Source organism: Pyxicephalus adspersus, chromosome 7 (assembly GCF_032062135.1).
Source record: "Pyxicephalus adspersus chromosome 7, UCB_Pads_2.0, whole genome shotgun sequence".
In the NCBI taxonomy this organism is placed as follows: domain Eukaryota; kingdom Metazoa; phylum Chordata; class Amphibia; order Anura; family Pyxicephalidae; genus Pyxicephalus; species Pyxicephalus adspersus.
The window spans coordinates 309,358-322,956 of NC_092864.1; the positions used below are offsets into that span (position 1 = coordinate 309,358).

Consider the following 13,599-nt stretch of genomic DNA (forward strand, 5'->3'; position numbering starts at 1 on the left):
ATTATATACAAGTATTCCCAGCATGCCCTGCAAACCCCCTCCCTGACCCCACCCCCTCACCGAATGGCTGGGCATGCTGGCAGGTGTAGTTCAGCTGGAGATTAGAGCCCGAAATTAGTAAAAACCCATCAGAGTGCAGCCCTCAGGGACCACTTCCTGCAACCGGGGGGCAGCACTGAGAAATGAAGGGGCCACAGTGACAGGGTACAAAAATACCCCTCCCCCGTGGAAGGCACAAAAATACCCCTCCCTCACCCCCCCCAACATGCCACTCTCGGGGGAGGGAGGTTGTTTTGCCCCTCCCCCTAAGAACCCAGTCTGGCCCATGACTCACATTTCCTCCATACTGGGGGAGTCACTGAACCTGAATGATGTCTGGGGGCCCCTGGAAGGACTGAGAGGCTGTGCAACCGGAGAGCCCTGCAAGAGAAAGGAGAAACAATGAGAGAAAAGCCCCAATAATTCCCCCCCCCCCCCATCATCATTACCCCTTATACCCTGCACAGGCCCCATTACTGCCCCCAGCCGGGTCCTGGCCCCTGCTAGCACTAAAGTCACATGATGTAACACACACCTCATACACATTACATATAACATACACACATTACATTACATAGCACATGGACATCCAATGAACACACAGGCCCCCACCCCCCCATCTCACCTCCATCATAAAGCAAACACGTGTCTCCAACACTGACATCCAACTGGAGGCGGGGCTTCCTCTAACATACAACTTTCACGACCAATCAGCCACTCTCTTTCTCCCGCTCTTTATGACGCTATTATTGCACAACAAACTATTCGCTGTTACCGAGCGAACGCTCCGAGAGAGACGACTTTCCCCGCCCCTTTAATAGAATTAACTTCTAATCCTCCAATCAGCGGGCAACTCTCCATCCCTATGCACGTGGTGCGTTCAGTTACTATGGAGATAAAGGTGTGCCACCGCCCCTCCTCCCATTGGACAGGGAAACCAATTAACACGTGACCCCAGACAATCCCGAGCAGGAAAACCTTCTGGTGTCATGTCTGTCCCTGTATTCCTAGAACTACGCCCTCTAGTGTCATGTCTGTCCCTGTATTCCTAGAACTACGCCCTCTAGTGTCATGTCTCTCCCTTTGTCCCTAAAACTACACCCCCTAGTGTCATGTCTGTCCCCATGTCCCTCTAGTGTCATTTCTCTCCCCATGCCCTAGATCTATGCCCATCAATGCCATGTCTGTCCCCGTGTCCCTAAAACTATGCCCCCTAGTGTCATGTCTGTCCCAGTATCCCTAGAACTTTGCCCTCTAGTGTCATGTCTGTCCCTGTATTCCTAGAACTACCCCCCTAGTGTCATGTCTGTCCCCATGTCCCTCTAGTGTCATTTCTCTCCCCATGCCCTACAACTATGCCCTCCAATGTCATGTCTGTCCCAGAGTCCCTAGAACTACGCCCCTAGTGTCATGTTTGTCCCTGTATTCCTAGAACTACCCCCCTAGTGTCATGTCTGTCCCAATGTCCCTACAACTATGCCCTCCAATGTCATGTCTGTCCCAGAGTCCCTAGAACTACGCCCCTAGTGTCATGTGTGTCCCTGTATTCCTAGAACTACCCCTCTAGTGTCATGTCTGTCCCTGTGTCCTTTGATCTATCCCTTTTAGTGTCATGTCTGTACCTGTGTCTCTAGAACTACGCCCCCTAGTGTCATGTCTATCCACGTGTCCCTCAAACTACGCCGTCTAGTTTCATGTCAGACCCCGTGTTCATAGAACTATGCCCTCTAGTGTCATGTCAGTCCTTGTGTTCTTAGAACTACGCCCTCTAGTGTCATGTCTGTCCCTGTTTTCCTAAAACTACGCTCCCTAGTGTCATGTCTGTCCTCGTGTTCCTAGAACTACCCCCTCTAGTGTCATGTTTGTCCCCATGTCCCCATGTCCCTAGAACTATGCCCATCAATGCCATGTCTGTCCCCATATTACTAGAACTACCCAACCAAGTGTCATGTCTGTCACTGTGTTCTTAGGACTACACCCTCTAGTGTAATTTCTGTCTCCATGTTCTGAGAACCTACGCCCTAGTGTCATGTCTGTCCCTGTGTTCCTAAAACTTCGCCCTTCGGTGTCATATCTGTCACCATGTTCATAGACCTACGCTTTCTAGTGTTATGTCAGTCCTCGTATTCCTAGAACTACCCCCTTTAGTGTAATGTTTGTCTCCGTGTTCCTAGAACTACACACATTAGTGTCATGTCTGTCCCCATGTTAATAGAACAACGCCCTCTAGTGTCATGTCTGTCCCCGTAATATTAGAACTACGCCCTCTAGTGTGGTTTTTGTCTCCCTGTTCCTAGAACTACGCCAACTAGTGTCATGTCTGTCCCAGTGTTCCTAGAACTACGCCCTCTAGTGTCATGTCTGTCCCTGTGTTCCTAGCTTTACCCCCCAGGTGTCCTGTCTGACCCTGTGTTCCTAGAACAACCCCCTCTTGTGTCATGTCTGTCCCCATGTGTTCCTAGCTTTACCGCCCAGGTGTCATGTCTGTCCCTGTATCCGTAGAACTACGCCTTTAAGTGTCATGTCTGTACCCGTGTTCCTAGAATTACCCCTTCTAGGGTCATGTCTGTCCCTGTGTTCATAGAACTACGCCCCCTAGTTTCATATCTGTCCCCGTGTTCCTAGAGCTGCGCTCTTTAGTGTTATGTCTGTCCCCATGTCCTTAGAACTACACCTTCTAGTGTTATGTCTGTCCCTGTATGCAAAGAACTACCCCTTCTAGTGTCATGTGTGTCCCCGTGTTCCTAGAACTACGCCCTCTAGTGTCAAGTCTGTCCCTGTCTTCCTAGAACTACCCCATCTATTGTCATGTCTGTCCCTGTGTTCATAGATCTACGCCCTCTAGTGTCATGTCTGTCCCCGTGTTCCTAGAAACTGCACCCTTTAGTGTCATGTCTGTCTCTGTGTTCCTAGAACTACCCCCTCTAGTGTAATGTCTGTCCCCGTGTCCTTAGAACTACACCCTCTAATGTTATTTCTGTCCCCATGTCCCTAGAACTACTCTCTCTAGTGTCATGTCTGTCCTTTTGTTCCTAGAACTACACCCTCTAGTGCCATGTATGTCCTTGTGTTCATAGCTCTACCCCCCCAGAGTCATGTATGTCCCCATGTCCTTATACCTACGCCCTCTAGTGTCATGTCTGTCCCCGTGTTATTAGAACTACTCCCTCTAGTGTCATGTCTGTCCCGGTGTTCATAAAACTACGCCCTCTAGTGTCCTGTCTGTCCCCGTGTTCCTAGAAATACGCCCTCTAGTGTCAATTCTGTAACCAGGTTCCTAGAACTACACCCTCTAGTGTCATGTCTGTCCCCGTGTCCTTAGAACTACCCCCTCTAGTGTCATGTTCGTCCCTGTGTTCCTCAAACTACGCCCTCTTGTGTCATGTTCGTCCCTGTGTTCCTAGAACTACGCCCTCTTGTGTCATGTCTGTCCCTGTGTTCCTAGAACTACGTCCTCTTGTGTCATCTCTGTCCCAATGTTCCTAGACCCATGCTCTCTAGTGGTATGTCTGTCCCCGTGTTCATAGAACTACCCCCTCTAGTGTCATATCTGTCATCGTGTTCATAGAACTACACCCTCTAGCGTCATGTCTGTCCCCGTATCCCTAGAACTGTGCCCTCTAGTGTCATATCTGTCCCTGTGTTCCTAGAACTACGCCCTCTAGTGTCATGTCCGTCCCCGTGTTCAAAGAACTACGCCTTCTAGTGTCATGTCTGTCCTTGTGTTCCTGGGCTCTATATGTCTTCGTATATATCTTCGCTCTATATATGTTCTCAGTGTTTACACTACTTAGTCATATGACTGGCTAGACTCCTCCCCTTTGTCCAGCACATGTGACCTCTGAACTTTGCCTCCTCTCACTTGGTAATTGTAAGAATAAGTTTTCCTAAAATACACAGAACCTTCTAGAGCTCCCTGTTGCAGGTGAGAGCCCTCTGACCCACCAGGGACCCCGGGAACCAGAAGGAGGCAGGGAGGGTAAGAGGGGCCACAGTGACTGGGCATGGTGAGGGGGTCACAGGGAGGGGGAAGCAGTGACCAGGTAGGTAGAGGGGATCCTTGACTAGGAGGTTGTGGGGTTAGAGAGGGGTCGTGAGGGATCAGAAGGGGGGACCATTAATCGGGGGAGGGGGGGATTCAAGCAGTTCTCAGTGACCCTAGTGAGCAGGGGAGGGGTTACAGGGAGGTCACACTGAATGGAGTCACCATAGGGGTGGAAGGTGTAGGTGGCAGAGTTTTGGGTCACATTTATGGGTCACAGGGTGGGGGGATAGTATCGGTGCAGGAGGTCATGGAGGTGACAGGGGTGGGGGTGTTGGATTATCCATAAGCCTCTTCTAGGTCATGTGGTCTGGTGGTAACATTATTTTCCAAGCTCCTCCCTTATCAGTACAGGGGGTGTGGCTTCTCCTGGAGCTCCTTTTTGTACAGCAGTTCAGGGTGGAGTGTTGTTTGTGTGGTTGGGTGATTGTGATTGGATGGTGAGTGATGTCATTCTCCTCCCTAGGACCGCCCCCGCAGATCATGACATCCACTGACCTGACGCTTCTCCTGCCCCGCAGCCGCCTCTATCAGCTGGCTCGGGATTGGTTGGCAGAAGATGCCCCTGGCCTTGATATTGCAGGGTGGGCAGCTTGCAATGGTGTGCCACAGTCTCAGGAGGCGATATTACTCTGCAAGTCTTCGGGGGTCCTGGCCGGGTCCCCCTTTTTCCAAGCAGTATGTGAGGAGGCCGGGTGCAGCGTTAAGTGGGAGCACCATGATGGAGAGTGGCTGGAGCCAGTCACTAGGGTGGCCACTGTCCAAGGTAAGAGGCTAATTATGGGCGGGGTTTATCTGGGTGCTGCTGATCCCCTGTGACCTCTTTGCAGCCACTTCCTGTCTACATGGCAGCATGGCATTTCCCAGGGTGGGTTGGTGACACCAGTGGACCTGCGTATTGCAATGTTGGGTGGGCTCCATTAGAAACCTGTGTGAAAAAGGAACACAATGTCACTCCATAACAGGAAGTGTCTGCTGGAAGTTCTCCATGGCGGGATCACCAGGTTTTTTTTAATTGATTATGCACTCCTACTGTGATTGTGGGTGAAGCCGGATTGTTGGTTGGTCTATAGGGCGATGACGCCCAACTGGCCAGGTCAGGGGGTTGGGTCCATATAGCCAGGTGTGTACTTCATGATGCAATGCGATCAAATGTGGGGATACCCACAGGAGTACAAAGCTCCGCCCCTTTCCGGCTGCCATGGCAGGACTACCCAACTCTGGCCCCAACACCAGGGACCCTACGACACCCCAAACCAGCAGAAGTGGTTCTGTCAACAATAAGGGTGATGTCATTGGTGGAGGCAGCGGTAGGGGGCAGATCCTTGGGGGCAGGGACCTTAGGGGGGATGTGAGGGCCCTGCCACAGTCTGTCATAAGGAATGGGTCCAATACGATGCTTGGTTTCCATTTTTGCGGCCCCTTAGAGGAGATGTAGATAATTTTGGGGTCCCAGCACATGGCATTTACACACATGATGAAGAGGTCACCAGGGCGGGGCCCCAGCTCACCAGTTTCACATGTATTTGTATGTTGTGACCCCTCTGGTGGGTCTTTATTGAGTTATATGAGATTGGCCCCATCCACCACTATACACGGGCACCTGGGGGGAGAGTGGCTATGATAAATGCTGCTGTCCCATATTTCTTCTTCTGCTCTCTGTTTCAGGTCAGCTCACCAACCTCCTTCTAGCTGAGCGGCCGGCTCTGAACGTTCTGTCCCGGGTCAGCGGAGTGGCTACACTGGCCAGGAAAGTGACCGAACATGCCAGGCAGTTAGGATGGCCCGGAAAGGTGACTGGGACCAGGAAGACCACGCCCGGATTCCGTCTTCCCGAGAAATATGGCCTCCTCGTGGGCGGGGCTGGAACTCATCGCTATGGGACCGGAGACTTAGTCATGTTGAAGGACAACCATATATGGGCAATGGGAGGAGTCCAGGAGGTGAGAGACATGTGGTAGGGGAGATGGTGGGGGCATATGTAAGGGGGGATGAAGGGGAATGGATAGGGCCCTGATAGGGGGAGGGAAGGTGTATGGGGGGGAAAAATATGGAAAGGGATTTATGGACGTATGATAGGGCTAAAAGTGGGGGAACAAATTGGGTAGTAGTGTGGATGATGGTGGTGGTGGTAATAATGGGGGTGAAATTGTGGATGGTGGTGAGAAACATATGGTGGGGGTGATAATCAGGGTAGTAGTGTGGATGGTGGTGGGGATCATATAGTAGGGGTGATAATGGGGGCAGTAGTGTGGATGGTGGTGGGGATCATATAGTAGGGGTGATAATGATAATGGGGGCAGTAGTGTGGATGGTGGTAGGGATCATATGGTGGAAGTAATAATGGGGGCAGTAGTGTGGATGGTGGTAGGGATCATATAGTTGGGGTAATAATGGGGGCAGTAGTGTGGATGGTGGTAGGGATCATATGGTGGGGGTAATAATAAGGGTAGTAGTGTGGATAGTGGTGGGGAGCATATGGTAGGGTTATTAATGGGGGTAGTAGTGTGGATGGTGGTGGGGGTAATAATAGGGGTAATAGTGTGAATAGTGGTTAGGATCATATGGTGGGGGTTTGAATGGGGGTAGTAGTGTGGATGGTGGTAGTAATCATATGGTGAGAATGATAATGGGGGTAGTAGTACGATTGGTGGTGGAGGTAATAGTAGTAGTAGTGTGGATGGTGGTGGGGATCATATGTGGGGGTGATAATGGGGGTAGTAGTGTTAATGGGGGGCACATGGTTGGGAGGAAGTTTGGGGTAGTATTGGGGGAGGTATATTAGGGGTGTTTTCTGGAATCTGCAGGGTTGGGGGTCTTTTTCTTATGCTCCTGGTTCATTATGGAGGTGATTGGGGGGCAGATATTTGTTGCCCCCCCATTTGACACTGTGGGTGTTTTTGCTCCCCATAGGCCCTTCGTAGTGTGCGCTCAGTGGCCGGTCACACAATGAAGGTGGAAGTGGAGTGCCGGTCGGTGGAGGAGGCCCTGGAGGCCGCAGAATCTGGAGCAGATATTATCATGCTGGACAATTTTACCCCAGAGGTAAGTAACTGCTCATTTTTTTTGTCTCAGGGGTAACTGTGGCTCTCCATCACACATGATTGGACAGGGTGGGCGGATGTGTCACTTACTGTGGAATTATGGGGGCAATAAGTACTCCTCCACAGATTTGGGGCCTGAAGGGTAACAGCAAGCCAGTTATTTCCATAGGAGCGCCCCCTTCAGGAGGTGGGGAGATTCCCAGCTCAGGATTTAGTCATACCTTCCTTTCACCATGTGGGGGCCACCATCTTTGGGTTTCAGAGAATTCCACGACTAATGAAGTCCACGTGGAGTCCCCATTGGAAAATTTCCTCTTTTACTGTTCTGGGGTATAATAAATCTCCCCATAGGGGGCACCGATAAACCCTGACAGGGGGTCTAACCCCCCACAGAGAATGTTTTGGCTGAAGTTGTGTGGATGGATTGTGGCAGCGCTGCAGTGATTGCTGGGTAATATTCGTAGCAGGCTTCCAGTAACTCGGCCATCTCTTGTTTCCTAGTCACTCCATCGTGCCGCACTCATGGTGAAGACGACGTACCCCAGCATGGTGGTGGAGGCTTCAGGAGGGGTCACACCCCAAAATGTCCAACTGTTTCTGGGACCTTATGTGGATGTGGTGTCCATGGGCTGCCTCACCCAGGGCTACCCAAATATTGACTTTTCCCTCAAGCTGGCTAAGGGCATCCAGACCCTTGCCTGTTCCATATGACATCTGACCCTGTGACCCCCATATACTCTCACCCTGACATCTGACCCCATGACCCCCATATACTCTCACCCTGACATCTGACCCCGTGACCCCCATATCTTCTCACCTAGACACCTGACCCGTGACCCCTATATCCTCTCACCCTGACATCTGACCCCGTGACCCCCATATACTCTCACCCCAACATCTGACCCTGTGACCCCCATATCCTCTCACCCTGACATCTGACCCTGTGACCCCCATATCCTCTCACCCTGACATCTGACCCCGTGACGCCCATATACTCTCACCCTGACATCTGACCCCGTGACCCCCATATACTCTCACCCCAACATCTGACCCCGTGACCCCCATATACTCTCACCCTGACACCTGACCCCGTGACCCCCATATACTCTCACCCTGACACCTGACCCCATGACCCCCATATCCTCTCGCCTAGACACCTGACCCCATGACCACCATATCCTCTCACCCTGACATCTGACCCTGTGACCCCCATATACTCCCGCCCTTACATCTGACCCCGTGACCCCCATATACTCTCACTCGATATCTGACCCTGTGACCCCCATATACTCTCACCCTGACATCTAACCCTGTGACCCCCATATACTCTCACCCTGATATCTGACCCCGTGACCCCCATATCCTCCCACCCCCAACATCTGACCCTGTGACCCCCATACTCTCCCACCCCAAACATCTGACCCTGTAACCCCCATATCCTGTCACCCCAACATCTGACCCCCATATCCTCTCATTCTGACAACTGACACTGTGACCCCTATATCCCCTCACCCCAGTATCTGACCCTGTGAACCCCATATCTTTTCACCCCCAACCCAGACATCTGACCCTGTGACTTCATATCCTCTTTCCCAACCATCTGACCGTGTGACCCCCCATATCCTCTCACCCCTAGCCCTGACATCTGACCCTGTGACCCCACATATTCTCACCCTCCTAACCCAACATTAAAATCTCTGACCCCCAAAGTTCCTATTTCTCCTGCCTCAATATGTAAACCTGTGACCCCCAACATATTTCTGCCCATGAATTTTTGATGCTTTCACCTTCAGGCTGTGCTGATCTCGGAGTCGGGGTTCTGGAATATTCTCCATGTGTTTCCCTCAATTTTCAGCCCTTCCCAGGAAGCTGAGGGGGCATCACATGGTGAGGGGCTGCATTGCCCGGGGTCCACAGAACTTGGCTGTCATTTCTGGGACCACCAGAAATTCTGACGTCATTCTGAAAAGCCTATGGAGAGTCCTGCCGTCACTGACCACATGCTTGTTTCAGCCAGTAGGAGGTCAGCACTGCCCCAATCCCCCCATTTTTGGGGTGGGGGGTTTCTTTTGGTGGTCGTTGCACCAATCCCTGGCATTCATAAGTCTGGAGCAGTAATTGTATCATGTCGTAATAAGTGCCCTGGGGGGGTCCTGGCTTTTAAACGGTTACCCCCATTTACCTAGCCTGGCTTCTGGTCCCCTTCGCTGCTGTCTGTAAATGCTTTCACACAAATTTCACACAAGATTCACACATTTTGGTTCTGGAATCAATTGGAAAATGTGTGAATCCTGAGTGAAAACATTAATGAGTAGACCTGATCTTTGCTACAGTTACCAAGCAGCAGTTACACACCCACATTCACTGAAGATTCACCCCTTGTGCTGTACTTCCCAGTAGCCTCACATCTGCTAGTTACACCCTCTGTGATATGCCCCCTATAAAAGACCCAGGGGTAAATATGATTGGGTAACTGCAGGGGGCCCCCCTCCTTCCCCATATTACCGCCCCTTCTTCCCAATAATACCCCCCTCCTTCCCCATATTACCCCCCCGTTCCTGGGTCTGTACCCCTGCTGTGCCCATTATGAGGGGTCCCCACCATCCCTGTGCTGGATTCCTGGGTCTGTACCCCTGCTGTGCCCATTATGAGGGGTCCCACCATCCCTGTGCCGGGTTCCTGGGTCTGTACCCCCGCTGTGCCCATTATGAGGGGTTCCCACAATTTCTTTACTGGGATGATGGAATTTCATGTTGGTGGGGTGCAGGGTGGTTTTCAATACCCCCAATACATGTATGGGGCAGATATGGGGGTAGATTCGTGTTGGTGGGGTGCTTTAGTATAATACAGACACAATATAGAATAAAAATGAGCTTTTATTGAGAAGTTCCCCTGAGGATTCCACTTCCAGCTTAAGACGTCACAGAGTTGGGGCTACAGAGAGGGAGGGGCGTCGGGCAGAAGATGGGGGCAGCAAATAAAAGCCCCCTTTTCGTCCCCCCGGACAGAATAAATTACAGTTTTGTATTTGATGGGTCAGTTCACAAAATCGGCAATATACAGCAGTGGGGCGCTGCGCGGGGTCTTGGGGCCCCTTTACTCCTGGTCCTTGTCCTCACCTTGGGTGATGACGTAGCAGATGTTCTTGTAGTCCACATTGCCGGCCACATCGGGGGGAAATGCTGTCCACATGTTTTTAATCTGAGGGAGAAAAGATTGATGAGAAGAGCGATACCCCAAAACCACCCCAATATATCACCCCACCCCGTGTCACCCCCCTGACCCCAAGCTGTGGCCCCTGATCTCACCTCCTCTGGAGTGAACCTGTCACATTGTGTGGTCAGAAGTTCCTCAAGGCTACAAAGTAAGGAGAGACATTGTTAGTGGAATCCTGGGGCAAATGGGGGTGTAGGTAGGTAGGGAATAATAATATGGGGGGTATATAGGGGACACATTGATACAAAGGATGATACGGGGTACAGGCAGGGCAGATGGGCAGGGTAGGGAGGTGCAGGAAAGTATGACAAATAAACTGAAATAAATGGGGGAGGGGTATGTATTAGAAGGTGGGATGGAGGGGGCAGGAATGGGGCATTAAATTTGTGGGGGCAGCAGATATACTTACAATTGCTTCTTGATGGACCCCTTGGCCTCAGGATCAAGCACCTTAAATGCCCCGGTGATGACATCCTCAGGATCAGCACCTGGAGAGAGATATTGTCAGGAAAGGCAGAAATATCACCCCCACCCTCCCCTGATGTACAATAGTTACCCCTTATGACCCCTGATCCCCCCCCCCCACCAACACACACATTGCCCCTTATAGATGGCACTGCCCTGGCTCACCCTTCAGCTTCTCTCCGAACATGGTGAGGAAGACGGTAAAGTTAATGGGTCCGGAAGCCTCCTTAATCATTTTCCCTGGCACACCTGTCCCCATCCATCATCTCCTTTTAAGTGACATGGAATGTGCCACCTGCCCACCCCACGGACATGTGACACCGACAGCTGGTGTGGGAGATCCCCTCCGCCCTCCCCTGGGGGGGCTTCTTAAATAAAGTTTAGAGCAATGTGTCCACAGCAACCAATCATCAAACTGGGTAAGTCATTTGTGCTTGGTTGCTATGGGTGATAACACTGCATAAATAATAACTGTATAACTGGAGCTCAGAAAGTTGCCCCAGAAGGTTGTGACGTCCTGCCCTGCACACCACAGCAAATGCAGAGCTTTTTATTGGATGAGAGAATCAGCTGCATTGTTCAGGCTGCAGAGAGCTGCAACTCGCCCCCAAATCTACATTTTACATCACGGGGTATAGATAGTCAACCTTCCCCTGCACCTCAGCAGAATACTACCCCCACCCCACATTTAAAGGGTCACCCTGCTCCCCAGGGGTCTCCAGCTCACTTACCTCCTTAAACTCCTGGATCTGGGTTTGGTCGAACATGGACAATACATTGGAGGAACCTCCTTCTGCTGCCTTTCTCTTGGCCTTCTTTGCTGGTGCCTGCGGGGAGAGGATGAGTGGGGGTCAGTGTACGGGAGGGGTTATAATGCCGTATAGGGGGCCACAGGTAAGTGCAATGGACAAAGGTAATAGCAGGTAGAGGTGGAAGGTAAGTACACAGAACACAGCAGAAATATAGAAGGTAAGTACATGTAATAAGGAATATAAGGGGGAATATGAAAGTTCTGGGGTTCGGGGTCACAGGAACAATGGGGAGAACCACTCGAAGGTCTAGGAGGTAAATGCTGTACGGGGCAACAAATATCACACTGCGGTCCAATCACACTGCGGTCCTATCACACTGCGGTCCTATCACACTGCGGTCCTATAACACTGCGGTCCCATCACACTGCGGTCCAATCACACATCGGTCCAATCACACTGCGGTCCAATCACACATCGGTCCTATCACACTGCGGTCCAATCACACTGCGGTCCTATCACACTGCGGTCCCATCACACTGCGGTCCTATCACATAGCAGGATATCAGGGTGTCTCCAGCAGGCCGGCACACAGCTCGGTGTCGGCTATTTCTGGCCGCTCTATTCTTGGTGGAGGCAGCTGGGGAGATGCCAGCAGACTATTTATAAAAATCATTGCAACCCCCTCCAGGAACCCTTCCAACCTCAAGCTTCATTCTTAGTCTGATGCTTTGTTTTACCCCCTATTTATTCTTGTACCCCCATCCCATTCCTAACCCCATTTCTATACCCCTATCTGCCCTGTCCATTCCAACCCCCTTCATTCATTCTCTTATCCCCACTTAATTTCTTCCCCCATTCCAATCAAATCCAGCTATTCTTTTATTTCACCCCTAAATTCCTATCCCCAGCTGTTCACCATTCCAATTCATTTTACCCCCCCCCCCCATCCATCTATCAATATATACAGTATATATACCCCATTTCTTTACCCCTCATGTATTCCTGCTGCTAATTTACTCCACCCCTCCGCACCCATACCTATCCCCTCTGCTCATTCCTGTCTCCTTCATCCACTTTTACCCCCGTATCAATTCACATCCCCCATTCATATCTATCCCCTATCCATTCTTATCCCCCCTCCCCATCAATTTCTATTCCCCCATCCATTGCTCTCCCATCCGTTCCTATTCCCCCATTCATTGCTCCCCCTTCCATTCCTATACCCCCATCCATTCCTATCTCCCCCAATCAATTCCTATCACACCTGTCCATGGCCCTTATCCAATTCTCAATATCCATTCTTATCCCCCCTCCCCATCTATTTCCTTCCCCCTATCAATTCTTATACTGTCCTTCTCAAATGCTATTCCCCCATTCAAACCTAAATCCCCTCCCCTCAGATCATATTCCTCTACTTATTAGTAACCCCCTACATTTCCTATCACCCCATACATTATTCCCCCATCCACTCTTATCCCCCATCCATTCCTATCCCCACATCCATTGACCCCCCCCCATCTATTCCTATACCCCCATCCATATATATCCCCTCATCTATTCCTATCCCCCACTCCATATATATTCTCCCACTCATTCCTATCCCCCATCCATATATATCCCCCCATCTATTCCTATACTCCCATCCATATATATCCCCCCATCCATTCCTATACCCCAATCTAAATATATCCCCCCATCTATTCCCATCTCCCCATCCATTCCGATTTCCCCATCCATATCTATCCCACATCCATATCTATCCCAACATTCATTACTATCCCCCCATCCATTGGTCCCCATCTATTTCTATCTTCCCATCCATTGCTCCCCCATTTATTCCTATCCCCCCATCCATACCTATCCCCCCAATCATTGTTCCCCCTTATATTCCTATTCCCCCATCCATATCTATCCCTCCATCCAAATCTATCCCCACATTGATTCCTATCCCCCCATCAATTCCCATATCCCCATCCATATCCATCCCCACATCCATGGCTCCCCCATCTACTTTTATTCCCCCATCCATTGCTCCCCTATC

General features: G+C 50.9%; 2 protein-coding genes across 2 annotated transcripts; one reads left to right on the plus strand and one right to left on the minus strand.

Annotated features, from left to right (window-relative positions):
- The first annotated feature begins 3,475 nt into the window (after positions 1-3,475).
- Positions 3,476-7,836, plus strand: QPRT (quinolinate phosphoribosyltransferase). Its single transcript, XM_072416897.1, has 5 exons — positions 3,476-3,964; positions 4,548-4,847; positions 5,750-6,024; positions 6,995-7,126; positions 7,627-7,836. Exons 2-5 carry the CDS (start codon positions 4,565-4,567, stop codon positions 7,834-7,836), a joined length of 900 nt encoding a protein of 299 aa, XP_072272998.1. The 5' UTR covers positions 3,476-3,964; positions 4,548-4,564.
- Positions 7,837-9,983: 2,147 nt separating this feature from the next.
- Positions 9,984-11,633, minus strand: LOC140334780 (myosin regulatory light chain 11-like; the record flags this gene model as incomplete). Its single annotated transcript, XM_072417021.1, is given in 5 exon segments — positions 9,984-10,326; positions 10,434-10,482; positions 10,751-10,829; positions 10,972-11,101; positions 11,493-11,633. Coding segments are annotated over 5 exon segments (504 nt in total), but the record flags the coding sequence as incomplete, so codon positions are not given.
- Between the last annotated feature and the right edge of the window lie 1,966 nt (positions 11,634-13,599).

Excerpts from the sequence above, each read along its gene's own strand:
- QPRT (XM_072416897.1), top strand. The coding sequence starts at position 4,565 with ATGACATCCACTGACCTGACGCTTCTCCTGCCCCGCAGCCGCCTCTAT. Across the intron at positions 6,025-6,994 it reads CAATGGGAGGAGTCCAGGAG|GCCCTTCGTAGTGTGCGCTC; the intron begins GTGAGAGACATG and ends TGCTCCCCATAG. Across the intron at positions 7,127-7,626 it reads TGGACAATTTTACCCCAGAG|TCACTCCATCGTGCCGCACT; the intron begins GTAAGTAACTGC and ends CTTGTTTCCTAG.